The 16,762-nt window shown below is 38.9% G+C and overlaps 1 protein-coding gene across 5 annotated transcripts in view; it reads right to left on the bottom strand.

Moving 5' to 3' along the window:
- Kcnip4 (potassium voltage-gated channel interacting protein 4) overlaps positions 1-16,762 on the bottom strand; it is a 500,726-nt gene that overhangs the window by 104,988 nt on the left and 378,976 nt on the right. For 4 of the 5 annotated variants that reach the window (XM_058572393.1, XM_046423834.2, XM_058572392.1 and 1 more), the window contains exon 2: positions 8,402-8,526. In XM_058572393.1, coding sequence (XP_058428376.1) covers positions 8,402-8,526 — 125 coding nt within the window. The remainder of the gene's footprint in view (positions 1-8,401; positions 8,527-16,762) is intronic. The other variant, XM_058572395.1, reaches the window with a different exon arrangement.

Raw genomic sequence — 16,762 nt, 5'->3', positions numbered from 1 at the left:
TAGTGAAGAGGAAACTCCAGATAAGTATGATGAGGGGGAACACACAGGAAGTTCTAAAAACCTCCTCCAGGGCAGGTTTCCTTCAAATATTGTTACCTATGTCTTTTTCCCTTTGATTAGCTTTGCATTCTTTCTATGTAATAAATCAACCATATGTAAGACTAAATGTTAAATACCATAAATACTCTTAACAAATCATCAAACCTGGAGATAATCTTGGGAACCCCTGGCATATCTTTTCCCCATGACACTTTCCCACCTGTAAGTCTTTCAACCCCAAAACTTACAAGATAACTTTGAGACCTCAAATTTACTTATCTTTTAAATTCATACCATTAAGATGCCCATTCAGTTGAACTTGCACCATGTGCAATATTCTTCACCTTCTCCATTGCTCACTCTGGCTACACCACATTTCATTCCTTAGTCTCCTGATGCAGCTGTCTAGAGTGTTTCCCTACTTTGGTCTCTGCTATAGTAAGATCTGTAATGTTCCCTTAAGATACTTGTGTTGTTTCCCAGATTGATGCCATTGGGGAAGGGGTGGAAACTTTCAGAAATAAGGCCTAGTAGGAGGTCCTTTGGGCATTGGAAGATTATGGAAGCCTGGTCTCTCATACTCTTTTCTTTCACATCTTTGTCATGAGGTGAACAGTTTGCTTTGCAGCACATTCTTTGTTATGATATGCTGCCCCAACAGAGGCCTAAAAGCAATAGATTCAACCTATCATAGACTGAAAACTTAAAAAAATGTGGATTAAAATAAATCTTTCCTCTTTATAAGTTGATTATCTCAATAATTTTGTTACAGCAAGGGAAAACTGATCAACACAGGCCTCATTTAAGGTTAATCACTTCCCAGGGATTCCACTTCCAAATACTATAGTCAGATGAAAATTCCTCCTCTTAATACATCACAAATAGGGATTAAATTTCAACATGCATTCTGGGGAAATTCAAATAATAGCAGTATGTAAGATTATTGGGTCTGTCTACTAATGAGAATGGAAAGCCATTCTATGGAAAGACATCTTTGGGTGTAGTGGGGCTCATGGTTCAGAGGGAGACCAAAGTGGGACAAGAGACTGAGTTCTGCTTGGTATGCAGTTGAGAGATGACAGAGCATGTGAGAGGCAGAGCAGTAGATAAGGGCAGGAAGAGGCAGATGGGAAACACACAAAGTCCAAGAATTAACCATGCTTGGAGATGAATTACATGCAGAAGATCTTGAGGGAGGAGCACAGAATAGTGCCTGGGTTTCTAGATGTCTGCATAGGGGAAGGGACCCTTTAATGAGAAATGCAGAGTTAAGAGGCAAAGCCAAGGGATGAAACATGCTGCATGTGCATGTCACTGAATAAAATTAAAAACTAATTTAAAATTTAGGTATTATATAAAAGAACTTGGTCCATAAATACGTCAGATTCATAAGGTCCAATATCAAGGGATTCTTGACCAACATGGGGACATTCATTATTTAAAAATCAAATGAAATGTTCATGATTAATTGCTAATAATTAAGAAGGACTAGTTAATTTTTCAGGATATTTGTATTGCCAACACAATAAAAAGAATCCTTACATACATACATACACATACACACACACACACACACGCATGCACACATGCACACGCAAATATGCGTACATGAAAAATATCTTGGGGTGGGGATATATATCAGTGGAAGAGCAATTGGTTACTGTGTACCAAACTCTGGTTTAAATGTCGAGACTATAAAACAAACAAACAAAGCAAAACGAGAATATCAACAACCATAAGAAAGAAAGTTAACAGTGGTTAGTTACCTTTAGCAAAATGGGATGAGAAATTTATTATAGGTAAAACCCTCAAATATTTCAATTTATTTCTCCCTGCATGATCCAAGTGTTTAGTATATCATTTTATGAATTTAAAATAAAAAACAAATAAATCAAGAAAGATCTAAATACCATTGAATGAATCTAAATGACATTAACTGATACATGATTAGTAGGCTTTATGATGACATCACTGGGAATTTTAGTTACTTGTGTACTTAGAAGAATGAGAGGAAACAACTAATGAGCTCCACTACCTGCTGACAACACACCAAATCCAAGATATTGTGCAAAAAAACAAAACAAACAAACAAAAAAACAAAACCAAAAAAAAAAAAAAAAAAAAAAACCTCTCCATCTTGCCATCCATATAGGTATTTATATCCTAAACATTCAAAGGAGAATTCAATGGCTAGAGAAGCTAAGCCACCTGCCCAAGGTCAGAAAGGGCAGTTGTTAGGTTTGAATCAGAGGGAGCTTGGGTTATGCCAGTTCTTGGAAGTCAGAGGGAAGTCATGCAGGCTGCTCAGCACTATACACAACCTTCTCCTCCGAGACTCCTGTTTCTTGAGAGTCTAACAGAACACTATGCTGGGGCATAGGAAAAAGCATTTCAATTCTGCTCATCTACCTTGCTTCTAAAATACATGAGTAATACTTTGCACTTACAGGTCTTTCATCTGAGTCTTTCAAGAACTGAACAAAAGCAATGATTATACCTCCCTTCATGGTTCAAAGGGAAGATCTTAATTCCTAATATGCTGACAGGGAGACAGAAGCCTCCAAGACTGAAGTGACTTACTGAAGGTCACACAATCAGTCTCTGAGAGCTTTCCTCAAACAGAGAAGCAATTGCCTTATACAATTAGCACTGCCTTTTTCAATTAGCAGTGCATTTCTCTAGCCTAATCACTAGGTCTCTCTCTTTGCCACAAATGTGAGAAATTTCTCCTCCCTTCCTTCCCACCACAAGTGGGACTTATGGACTCATACCTTGTTGAAAATGCAGATCCCTGTAATTTCCTCCCTAGTTCCCTTCATCTATTTTTAAAGGTCTTAGTATTGAAGTTCTCAAATAAGGTGTAGTCTAGAAGAGCCTCATCAAAATCACTAACCTCTTGATGGGTCCTTTGGCCACAGCAATAAATTTCTTATGGAAATAAGAAAAAGTTTGGTGCGATTTTTGGTAAAATCTCCAAGAAAATGTCTGGATTATAAGCAAAATACTGAGGATAGGCACTAACTCTGCTTGAGATGTCAACCCAGTTCAGCTGCTTTGCTCTACAGAGACTGTTGCCTACTCACAAAGTCTAGTGGGATGACATGTGACCCCTAGAATGAGTCACACTTTTCAAATCTCCTCCCTTTGAGTCTGAGATATGCTAAGGTGATGGGGTGAGATGTCCAACCCATGGCTATGCTGTGTCATATGAGACTGTGCCTTCATATCAGAGACTGTCCCTTGGTAGTTCTGAAGAGTTGAGCTGGGACTGCTGTGTTTTGAATGAACTGTGAAAGGCACACAATGCAAAGCACTATGGGCAGCAGCAGCCTGGAGGGTTCCAAGAAGATAGCCAGCAAGAAAGTGGGATCTCAGGTATACAACTCAAGTGTTGGATTTTCTACCAACTGCATGAGTTGGCTCCAGGAGGCTATGCTCAAGGATCCCAGGTCCTCTTCTAAATAGAGAACCCAGCTATATCATTAGGGACTCCTGAGCTTCAAAACTGTGACCTGATGAATGGACACCTTGTGAGACATTAAGTGTGATTCGTTAAACATCAATAGAAATTGAATGCAAATATTTCACGTTTAGGTAAAAAGGATATTCACACAGCATTTTTAGGCAAAGGGATATAAAAAAGTAAGAAAGTGTTGCCTTAAAAAATAATATTTGAGTCTAATAGATACTTTGATCTCTTAGAATTCAAAACAGTAAAAGAAAAGGAAGCAGAGAAAGATCCAAGAGAGGAAGGAACGAGGCTTCTCTGGCATAGAGGTCTATCTACCCCTCATTTTATGCTTTAAAACATGGGAAGAATAGGCTGTAAATTATTAATCAACAAAAGGAAATGGCAAAGAGACACCATCATTTAAAACTTAATGCCCTAGTAGACATTTGTGATCACCTAACATTGAATAAGTTCTATTTGATTTTCAAAGAGCAGTAAAACAAGAAACAAAATTATATATATATATATATATATATATATATATATATATATATATATATATATATATAAACTTACATGTGTTTCTAGGTTGGTTGTTCTGTACTGTGGGATTTAGTTCCTTCTCTATTATGATGCAATTAAAAAAAAAAGTGCTATTCAGCTATTTGGTGTTGAGGTTGTTGCTCCATGATAGAGAGCACTTGCCTACTTGCCTAGCATATGAGAGGCCCTTAGTTTAATGTCCAGCACTACCAAAAAAAAAAAAAAAATATTCCCGAGCATCACACTAGACAGAATTGAATCAAAATCATCAGACATAAGAAGTATTATCTCTGTCTCCCAGCCTGTTTCTTCCTCTCATTCTCTCTCTCTCTCTCTCTCTCTCTCTCTCTCTCTTTCTGTCTCTCTCTCTCTCTCTCTCTTTCTCTCTCTCTCTCTCTCTCTCTCTCACACACACACACACACACACACACACACACATACACACACACACCTCATAAGGTTCCAATATAGCTAGTCTAGTCACTGGTATTTGACATGTTAAGGATCATTACAATCATGTCAATTCTTTGGTATATGAGAACCTGACTTATTCTTACATTTAGTTCAGTGGTTCTCATTTTGGCTGCACATTATTGTTACCCAAAGAGCTTTATAAATCCTGATGCTGGAACATTTTCCCAGAGCAATTACATCAGAATCACCAAGCATGGTACTCAACTATTTGTAATTTTTAAAGCTCCCCAGAGGATTGCAACATGCAGTTAAATTTGAGACTGCTGATCTGTTGACAATACTTTGTATCTTTCTGCATCCTTTCTAGTACATAATTATGTAGTCCAATGCCCAAGACATTGCCTGGGAGCTATGTAGGCCAACCATGACTGTCTCATATTGATGGAAAACATAACTATATTGTATTATGGGCCACAAACTCCTTTTTTTGCTGAATCTCAGGTTTATTTCTAGAAAAAAAAAATGATGTTGTTATCATTATTCCAACTTCTAAAGACAAAAAAAGCAAGGCACTGAGTCAGAGGTAGCTGCCGTAACAAGTAAGATACAGATCCAAATATGAGTGATACCAAACCTCATGATACCTTTACTACTCCAGTGTTTCTCAAAGTGTGGACCCTGAACCAGCAGCATCTCCATCACTTGAGAACTTCCAAAAAATGCAAATTCAGTGTCCTAAGTCATCATCATTCAGGCTAAGGCCGAGCAGGTGATTCTGAGCACAGTAATGGTGCAGAAATACATAGAACATTCTTCTCCATCCCTATTAGCTGCCCACTTTTGAAACTCTGTTTAGCAAGCTGTGAGAGGAAAGAAGAGTGTGGGTGACTCAATGAGCAAGATAGGCTGAAGAGGGCTGGGGCTGGGGCCCAGTGGTAGAGCGCTTGCCTAGCATGTATGAGGCACTGGGCTTGATTGTCAGCACCACATAAAAATAAATAAATAAAGGTCCATTGACAACTTAAAAAAATATTTTAAAAAATTGTCTGAAGAGATGAGAAATCTTCTCTTTCTCCTGTTGCCCATTTATTTTAACAATCTTGTGTTGAAAATGAGAGGGAATATTATTAGAGGCACTATATGGGGAAAAAAACTGGAGAATTGCTAAGCTAAACCTAGAGGAGTGCCCAGCAAGTTGAGTTACTTTCATATAAGTGTGACTATTTTAAAATGCTGATGAATGGTTTATCCTTTTAATCAAAATATGGGGACTTTTAAAAGGTTTCATTAAAAATGAGCATCCCAGTTGTTTCCAGGGAAATGATTTTTTGATCTTCAGGACTTTGAGATAATTGCTATTCCGTAAACCAAGGGCAGTTGCTCAGCTCTCTCTGCCGGAAGCAAGCTCAGATCGCTTCCCTCCTGTGAAATATGTGTGCTGCTGACCTGCTTCGGTGTCCCCCTTGCCAGACTTCAGGGCACATTTATTAGAGTTGTGCACTTGAGAAGGTTAACATAAAGATTAAAAGGCCACTCTTGTTTGTTTCATCAGAAACATTGACTGATATTTTATGAACAAACTGTGAAATCTTTTAAGGAAGTACATAAAATATTCTTTGGCACATTCAGGTCTGATGGAAATTTGTCTCATGGGATGAGTGGGGCAGGGCAGAAAGAGAGAGTAATAAAGAAATGGAAAAGAAGAAATAGGGAAAGAGGAAGAAAGGGGAAGAAGTGAAATACAGGAGGAAATAATTGCACAAGGGAAAGAGAGTATATAAGAATGGAAAGAAACAAAAGAGGAGTAGAGAAATAGGCAGAGAAAAGAGGATAGAGAAAGAGAGGAAAGGGAGAAGACAAAACAAGTAGGCAAAGAAAAAATAATAGAAAAGAGCAATGAATGCAGACGTTGAGCCTGACAATTTACTGAAAAGTGCTATGCATGTAAGACATGCTGGCTTCAAGGTTCATGCTGGCAGTAATCATGATTCCAACTTACAGCAAATGGGACAAAAGGTAGCCAGTCCTCAAATGGAAAGACCCTACAGTGACGGCAGTGAACTAATAACTCAATAGCACTCAAGGAACCCAGGGATGCTGGAATGTTAGACCAAGAACTGCTTTATTGGACAGCCATTGGTATCTACTGTACAATTCAGTGCTAAAAGAAACAGTAGCTTGCTTACCTCAAGATATCTGAGCTAGAATAGAGAAGTTTAGATGTTTCTAAGCTTTGTAAATGCGCACATTTCAAGTCTTTCTCTCTGATTAGCCTTCTCTTAGCATTGACTTAATTTAGCCAACATTTGGTTGGCTTTGCCTCCTTTCCTTTCCCATTGTTGCTGTTCAGTGTGTTTCTACTGTGCAGCTGTTTCTCCTGAGACCCATAAACTACTGTAGAAGACATACAACGATGATTTGTTAAACTAGTTTTCAAAGCCCTTTTCTCTTTATGGATGTTCATCTCAGATTACACTCAAGATTCCCTTTAATTAGAGTCCTGTCTCTGTGGCGAGCACCCATCTCCATCAGAGCCTCTGCTGCCCCAGTCCATCACCACAAAGCCTGGGTGTTTGTAGATGGCCAAGGTTTGGAAGTGGAAGGAAGCCCTTCTGCACAATGAGGGAGGAAAAAGGAGAAATCCTATGACATGGAGAAGGATGTGGATATGAATTGGAGGAAGGCAGACCTCCATGTACTCAGGGAAATGGTGGAAGGCTGTGTATGTGCAATGTGCATAATGAAAACCCTGTAAAAATATCCTGAAAAGTCAACTAGAGGATGAATTCTCAGAAGAAAGTTCTGTTGTGAGTACCAAAGAGTAGGCAAAGTTTCTCATCTGGTCTGCCTGAGGCTAGACAAAAGCAGCAGTTGAGGTAGTGAGATTGATAGAAATCTATGGATACCACAAGCCTCTAAAGACATGGAATTGGTCTCTTTAGAGTATAGGTTTGGGGGGAATCAAAGCAACTTAATTTGGGTTTCTAGGAACAGCTACCTACTTCGATTTATAGATGTGTAGAAAAAAACTCTATGTGAGGTTGCTATGCTTTTTGATACATAATCATTTAGCACTTTTAAGAATGAGTTATTTGGGGCTGGGGTTGTGGCTCAGTGGTAGAGCTTTTGCCTAGTATATGTGAGGCACTGCATTCGATCCTCAGCACCACATATAAATAAATAAATAAAATAAAGGTATTGTGTGTGTATATATATATATATATATATATATATATATATGAGTTATTTTTAAATGGGTTCATGACAATGTCTTCACTCCTATTCAGACCATAAGATCTTTGATGACAGAGTAAGTCTTCTCTGGCTTTTGAATAACCAGAATCATCTAGCTTAACACTAAGCTCCTACCAAGTATTCAGGAGAAATGTGTGCCTTATACATTGTTGTAACTCACTCCTTGTCTCTCTCCCCTGACCTCTGAATGCATGGGTTATCACTCCTTCTGAAGATTATCCACTAGGAAGGAGGACACCTGCACACATGGATAACAAAGAACCAAACTTGGTGACTACCTACAAGCAATACAATTTGTAGGAACTTTTCTCCAATGCCAGGAACGGAGTTACTTGATGATCCCCAATCAATAAGTCAAGTGTCAGATTATAGTTAAGAAGTGAAGAGATCAATGAAGCTATTGAAATGGTGATATTGTATGTGAAGCACACACACATACAAAAGGTCCAACTAAATATTGAATTGAGTAATTTTTTTTCAGTACCTTTGTTTAACGGGCAACTACAGTGTACCAGCATTGGTATGCCAAAGTGAATCAAAGTCCAAACAGATATTGATTATATTAAAACCAGATAGGATTAGTAAGAACCACACATAGGATAGGGCTCTTTCAGAATAGTATGTCTCCCTCCCGCCCTCTCACTTCTCAAAGCTCTTCTGAGAACTGTGTAAAGGTAAAGTCAGGAAGAAAGTTCTTACGTTCTTAAATCCTCTGTATAGAATCTGGAGCTCTTTCTTGGTAAATTTACTCTGGGCTTCCAGAAGCTCCAGGGCCTCAGGCCGATGCCTAACGGTGGCCATCTCCAGTTCATCTTCAACACTGTCTGTGGAGGAAAACCAGAAAGAATCTTAAGACCTGTCCCTGCTCACCAAAGCTCATGATGAGCAATACAGGAAAACAGAGTGAAATGTTTGCTATATATCTGTGATTTGTCCCCAGAGGAAGAATCCTCACACTGCTGATAGCCGTCTTTATATTTCTCTGATCTAATGGCAAGACAATTATACATGATAGTTTTTTGCACATTCTAGTGATTAATGTAGACATTACAATTCTTGCATTTTTACATCATTTAAAAAGTATAAAATCTCACTCACAATTGAGCCTAAAATTTTGTATATACCAAGTACTCTTCTAAAAATGGAACTGCAGCTTGATGAAAAACTGCATTGCCTTCGGTACCATGCAACTACAACAGAGAACTCTGCTAATGCTCTCAGAGGATTCCACTGGAACCCGGTATTTCACCTGGGGTTAAAACAAAAATTTTCATATCAAGTGCTGATGAGGGTAAATAACCTGCAGCAGCCAGTTGGACTGCCATAAATCCAGTTCCATAGGTGCATACTAAAAAGACAAGGGTCTAGAGGAACTTCTAATTAGGCCTGTTTGCAACCAAGAGTTTGTAATGATACCAAAATCTAATGTGTTTTATTTTGCTTTGTGAATTTCACTACAATTTCTCAAAGATGCTTTATGCAAAAAGAATATTATGCTCATATGTCCGGTAAATGCTGTATTGTAATTTTGGAAAAATATATTGGGATATATAGGTTTTAAGAAGACCTGCAAAAAAGAATCCTGTTCAACTTTGCTTAACAAAATTGATACCAAAGATATTTGTCCACTGTATCTTTCCTGCCCCCAAGTAACATCTACGAATATTTTCATATTTGCCTTAGACCCATGTAAGCACAAGTTTGGAGGTATTGGGGGTACATTAGGATCTCTGTGTTTTTATCTCAAAGGAGCACACGTTTCAGTCCAGTTTCTTTGCAGTGTGGCGAGATGGAGTTCTAAATGAATCCTTCCTGTTTCCATCCAGGTCACACCATATAGGAGGAACTCAGCAAGAAATAAAAACTCCCATATGAAGGAGGCCCCATATGTAGCCATGGCTTTCCTCCTAAGTTGCACCATTTTTGAAACAATGCTGTCTCTTGATAATATCTGCACCTATTTAATGCCCTGCCTTGCTGAGGGCATCATGGGACCAGAGCTCTTGCTTAGCAAGAAAAAGAAGGTCAGAGGGACACTAATCTTGGTACGTTGTAATCATTGCTCTCAAAGGATTTACACAAGACCTATAGTGATGAAGAAACAATACTCAGGATGGTTGTGTTTGTCAAAGTGAGTAACAGGAGATACGAGCAAACATTCATTTTATACTTTTCACATCATATTAACTTATTTGGCAGTAGCAATACACAAATCTTCAGAATACTGATAGAAGATTGGGATCATAGAAAGAGATACAGAAAGATAGGAAGGCCATGAGTAACCTCTGAGCTGACAAGGATAAAACTGATGAGAAAGTAAGTAGGATGTGTACCTACAGTAATGCAAAAAGCTAAAGTAGCTCAGAGGACGCAGCTAGACATTAACACATGGGCCTCAAACTGGGATTTATGGAGAAAATCAAATAAGCTCAAATAGCATCACTTCAATTTTCTTTTTCATTCCTTTCAACAAATGGGTTGATTTCACCCAAGGCATCCTAAAGTGAGAAAATGAAAGAAGATGTTGTTCCGAAGATTGCTGTAGGTCCAATGTCTTGGACTCTGTTGTTTTATTATATTTCTCAACACATAAATAAATGCTATGCAACAGGCCTATTATAGGTAGATAAAATTAAATAGAAAGTTTCTGCTTTCTAGAAAAATGGCTTATGTAAGCTTCTTCTTTGTCATTCTAAGCATAATTTCATCAACCTAAAATGATCTCCTTTCCTTTTCTACCTGCTAAAATGTATAGATCTTTCATAATGCAGCTAATATATTAATGCTTCCTCTCTACAGCTTTTTTGGATTGTTCCAATACACAGAACTGATGATAGCCTGGTCAGAGCTCCCACACCCCCTCTTTCATAGATATCTAAATAACCCTGTGACCTGTTCATGTTTGTCTTCTCCATTGTGGTCCCCTAAAGACAGAATTAAAGTTTTATACAGCTCTATACTTTCTGGACCTAACATTGTGATACCTTCAGTCACTTAAGAATTTTCTGGTGAATGAAAAATGAATAAAATATGATGTTGCATTGGGCATGGTGGTGCATGCCTGCAATCCCAGTGGCTCCTGAAGCTGAGGTAGGAAGATTGCTTGTTCAAAGCCAGCCTCAGCATCTTAAACAGGCCCTAAACAACTTAGGAACACCCTGTAAGGAATGGGAATGTGACTCAGTGATTAAGTACCCTTGGTTCAATACTCAGTTCAAAAAAATAAAAAAATAAAAAAGGTGCTGCTGATCAATTCCATTCCTCTGGAGCCCTTAGACCCTTTTCTATAAGAATAATTAGAGATTTTCCCTAAGGAAATATTTTTAAAATTAAGTTTGTCTGTTGATAGTGAGATCTTAAGTTCCTTCTTTAGAATCACCATTTATTTATTGTCTCAAGAAACACAGCACGGGTGAAAGAAGTGGAAATTTTAATCAGATTTTCTGAACAGTCTTTCAATCATGGAATGACCTTGTCTAGACCCAGGGACCCTTCCTCTAGCAAGAGACAAAACAGCACATTAACCCCTTGGCCTTTGCACCATGCGGCAACTCTGAACCACACTACCAAGGGTTTCTTTCTCCAGCTGTCACAGATTTGCGAATGCCAAGTCTGAGACAAAAGGCCCAAGGCTGGAGGGTCAGTATAATCGAATTAAGTGTGTGTGATAGGATGGTCATCACATGCAATATTCAAAAGGAGACACACCGGCAGTGTCTGCCTTGTACCTTACTTCTTAATGACTTTTACTTGCCAAAGGGCTGTTTCTATCCCTAGGGGCTGACAGGATCTAGAAACATACCTGAAATCATCACCAAGTACCAGCATATGATAAACTTAAAGAACAACACCACCAAGTCCAATCAACTGTGATTCCTGCAGGAGGACTCTGTGGGGAGCAGAGCGTGATTCCACACAGGACTGCTTTCACTGTGTGACTCGGGCTCCTTTTAAGAGCATCATTTGGGGGATTTTGATATACTGTCTAACATTTATTGAGTTCCTGCTGTATTCCAGGAGGTGGGAAAGGTGACTTTTTCTACAAAAATCATAAAACCCCCACAATGAGATAGAAACATCCATTTTTCAAGTAAATGGAGACTGAGCCCCACAGAGGTAAAGAGTTGCATGGCCAAATGTCACATAGAAGAAAAGGTAGGGACATGATTTGTACCAAATCTTTGATGAAATAGCTTATGTTCTTTCTGCTTTCCCATACTCTCCTATAATACCAAGAGAAATAACAATGTTAACATGAAAGCCTCTTTTCTCACCCATAACTGTCAAAGTTCTCAGAAGAGTTGACAGTATTGACTGGGTCCAATTCCTGTAATCTGCTGTCCCCTTAACCTACAGCAATCTGACTTCTGGTCCTGTCATGGACTGTACTGTGGCCCCAAAATACACAGGATGAAGACTTAACCTGCTATTATGGCTCATTCAGATGTGGTTAGTCCCCCAAGGGTGTGTGTGTTGGAATAAATAAATAAAAACCACCACTACTTACAGAATTTTGCTCTAAGCTTCACGGGATATTATCTCCTTTTAATTTTGACAAAAATGGTAGGAGACGCTTATTGCTACCCTGATCTTACAAGGAGTAAACTTGGATACACAAAGTTTAAATAACTTATTCAAGGTCACAGGATAAAGCTGGGATTTGATTCCTGGATTTTTGAGACCACAGATCATAAGCTTAGTCAATATGCTATTTTAAGAGATGATAACAGTATTACTTTTGAGTTTAAAATCCTAGGGATAATATTTTTTTTTCTTACTGTAAATGAATTAATTGGCCATAAACTCCAATGCCTAAATTTCTCTTCAGAGGAAATGTGCAAAAAACACCTTGAGGAGCTCAACAAGCTCCAGAAGTTGCTGTCCTTACTGATTATAGGACAGTGGAGGAATAGATACACAGGAGAGGAGAAACCAAGGCAGGGAAGAACAGGGACTGTTTATATTTCTGCTTTTTATCAGAGAGAAATACGGGTTGGGGCTTCTGAGTGGTTTCTCTGGGACAAAAGCCAGACCTAGGTGGGACTCTAGCCTCTTAAATGTCTCCAGGGTCTGCCACAGTGTAGCCACCCAGGCATCTTGCTGAGGAGCCAATTCAAACACGGCATTTGCACCCCGAGACAAGCTGAATACAAATAGTATTTTAATACAGGTATTTTCTAACAGATTTAATTTTCATCAGACAAACAAATTCCCAAACCGAGACACTCTTGAACTTCCAGGCTGTCTCCTTTTGTTCTTTGTTCCTTAGATTTAAGTTTCTCAGGGTTGAGGTTGTCCTATGTCTGAGTCAACAGTCCCCTCAGGCCATGACACAATTGGGCTAGAAATTGGAATTCAAATCACCAGGGAAAAACAGAATGAGTTTTAAAAATAGGTGTCTTTCTCCCCTTTCTTTAAAAATACAGTAGAAGCTGATTACAGCCCAACTCATAATTAGGCAAATTGAACTCTACTCAAGGTCAAATCCGACCCTCCAGAAAAGAACTTGGAAGATCTTGCTTCACAAGCAACCAGTAGTGTGAGGCCCCCATTCCAGCATATGGTTGTGAAGAAGATTCGCAGTGCAGAAATCAATCATTTTATCAGGAATAGCATCATTCCATAGAGAGCTCAGCCCATCCACACAGAGAAGTCCTCTTTGTGATGCTTAAGCCTCCCACTTTACCTGGGTACCACCTACTAGCAGCAAGACCAGTTTGGTTGCAGCTACTAACAGTGCTCAATTCAGAAAAGTGACACAGATGAATAAATATCTGAAGCACTCTAGGATAATGGGTATATCTACAGGAGATCCCCGTTCTAAATGCAACATGACTTTTCTATAGAAACATATTGATTTTTCATTATGAAAAGTTCATAAATATTGTAACTTTAAAATTCAATTTGAGCTGAAATTGATTTGGCTGGCCAAAGCCTCAGCTTGCTTGGATGATATTGCTTTATCTCATTTGTAATAATAACACCCCTGAATCTCTACTCCTAAAGTTTACCTTTTATTAAACTGATCTAATAGTGATTTGATCCCTGTGACAATAAAATCATGGTAAGATTGATTACGTTCTGGTGATATGTTGTATGTTATTAAATATGTATAAGCTTAGTTCAGTGACAGGTATTGGAGGGAGGTTTCACAAATTGTGCTCTAGGCTTTTGCTCTCCACTACCCGATGCTGGAAGAGTCTTGGCCATCACAGTGGAGACTACCCCTGAGAACTCTGCAATAAAGAGGTGATGCTGTTGGTTTCAAGTTCAAGTCTGATATATCAGCTTAAGACAAAGCTGCCTCGAGGAATATTTACTAAGCTATTTTTCAGAGCAGTAGAGTGTTTGCCTAGCATATCTGAAGACCTGGGTTTGAAGCCAGAATTAGACAGGTAATCAGTATAGATAGGTAAATCAAGTCAGGTCAAATCAAGGAGGCCAATTTGAGTGAGTCTGGGAGGTTGGAGACTGCCCCCTGAGGAACTGAAATACCTCCTGAGCCTTCCTCTACCCTTATCAAGATAACCTACCCCAGCTCCAACCTGTTGCTAAAGTAACCGATCCCAGGAATTGTCCCTCCATAGAGGAAGTTATAAAAGTTGTTAATGTGTCCTGGGCTGCTCCATTAAGCCCTTCCCCTGCCATCTGCTTCTCACCTTTTGGCCATCCCACAAAGCATCTTGTGGTCCTAGTCATATAGGCAGGAAGGAGAGAGATAAAGGGAAGAGAGCAGTAGAACAAAGGAAGCCTAAGACATATAAAAAAGGCAGAACACCCTCAGCTCTTGGGATACCAGGATGCCAGCTATGGCCCCCTTCTCCCTCATGGGAGAAGTCTATGTTACCCCTTTTAAATAAACCCTGATTTATAGGCTTGCCTCTAGGTTTCTCTAATCAACATGTGGGGGAGCAGAACTCGTCACCTGTAACCAGAGGTATCAGGTTCAGTCCCCAGTACCACAAACAACAACCATGAGCAGGGATGTGAGACCTTCAGTGCTTGATTTTGTCTTTCTTCTCCTCACTATGCTGACAGAGTTTGGCCAGATGATCAGGCGGGAAAGAGTTTCCGGGGTTCGTGAATTTGCTCAAGTCTGCACAGCTGCATAGCTGATGAGGGGGAGGCAGGACCTGTCATAAACCTTTATTCTTCCTGTTCCAGCATTTGACTTTCAAGGACAGAGTTCAAATATGGGCCAGGCCCTGTGAGCAGCTCTTTAAACTCTGGCAACTTTAAACTTTTATCTCAAGAAGGAGAAGGACTGGGAACCCCCTTGACTCCCCCTGTCTAACAGCCCTTCACCCATCCACCCACCAGGAGCTATTTTCAGGTGCACATTGAGAGTATATGAGCAATTAATTCCAAGCTAATCATGCACAGCCCACAAGAACATCATCAATCCATCTGAAACCCTGCAGGAGTCCTAGCCCTCCCCAGACCACTTCAAGCTATTGGAACTCCCCAATTTTTCTTATTCTAAAAGATGTTTTTTTCAGCCTTGTCTCTGAATATATTTTGGGAACAAAAAATCCTTTATAATTAGCACTTTGTCCTATTTTACATTCATATATCACATTGAAAATGAAAAGTACTTCGAAAATGGCCAATTAGTTCGAACGTCTTCTGTTAGAGGTGCTTGTTGGCAATGACATTGCAATTTCTATTCTAGAAGGACTTGAATTGCTTTGCAATTTCATGTTTGAATTCAATCTGTTATAAAACATAGCAACCCAGAGGTGAACTGCTGGAGCTTTGCTCATGGTACATATGAATGGATTGTCTTTATCTTATTTATAGGTGTAAACAATTCTTTAGTGAGTTTAGACTTTAAAAAATAATCACCTAATTGGCATGTGTCTTCAGCATTAGTCATGTTATTACTATAGCAATTATGAAGGGCCCCTAAAAAAAGGAGTATTATTTTTTATGTGATAGGGTCTTAATTGATCTTTGGTGAGAGAAATAAAAATTATACTGCCAGACATAACACACAACAAAAATCTATACTAGAACTCAATAGGAAGCTGAGGATGGAAAGAAGGAATAAGATGGAATTTACCCATAAAGAGAGACGAAAAAAAAATTGATACTAATAAGGGAAAGCAAAACACTGAATATGATTACAGTCAAAGAAAAAGATTTTTTCAAAGGTAATGAAAAAGAGAAATGAGGAAAGATAGGGCAGATTAGTTCACTATTTTAAAAACGCCATAAGAGTGTTTCTCTTGAACTTTAATAGACTTTCTACTATCTGTCCTAAAAATCTAATAAAATCAAACCACTTTGACATCATTTGCTATGTATAGGCACCTTACATAAATTAATTTGTAAAAGTACCAGCACAATAATGTTGGTGCTGTATTCCTGTTATATGGATGAAGACACTGGCACAGAGAGGCTAAGTAACTTTCCCACCACACACAGTAGCAGAGCCATGGTAAGGACACTGAGAAGTCTAGATCTAGGGTTCATGAAACTAACTATTCTGCTTTTCTTCTAAGCACAGAAAAGGAGGGAGAATAGACAATGCCCCAATTATCTAGAAATCAAACACCCAAATAAGAATCAGAAAACTAGTAGCAAAGGGATCTAAGCAGAAAATAGAGTTATTTTGGAATTTAAAGTGGCCTTGAATCAAACCCTTTAGCTTGATAAAGGTATTTAGATACAGAAGGTTACCTCCGGTGGTTATTACCTTCAAAAGTCAATGTTACCTTCAAAAGCCATTGGGCACCTATGTGACAGAACTAGGCCCATACCCTGGTCTCCTTGACTCTGAGTGCAGCACTGTGCCAAACGCCTGTGACAATTCTTTAGCTGGAGTGAGTCCTCATCCTTCCTGTGTCAATGGATTTAAAGATCTTCTGATGCCGCACCAGAAGCAGGTATGGATGTGAGGGTGGAATGAACTAGAAAAAGCCTGTGAGCCACAGAGATAGTAGCTAACATTTTATGGGTGGATTTTTATAGTAAACAAAACTGTTTTCACTTTCATTATTAGTTCTAAGCATTGCAATTTTGTATGCAAATACCACCCTGCTCTTAGAGATGACGAAA

Source organism: Marmota monax, unplaced genomic scaffold (assembly GCF_021218885.2).
Source record: "Marmota monax isolate L192 unplaced genomic scaffold, Marmota_monax_Labrador192_F-V1.1 WCK01_AAM20220418_F8-fsc00009, whole genome shotgun sequence".
Classification (NCBI taxonomy): Eukaryota; Metazoa; Chordata; class Mammalia; order Rodentia; family Sciuridae; genus Marmota; species Marmota monax.
The sequence above is the reverse complement of the archived record's forward strand: the minus strand, read 5'-3'. Positions and strand labels throughout refer to the sequence as shown.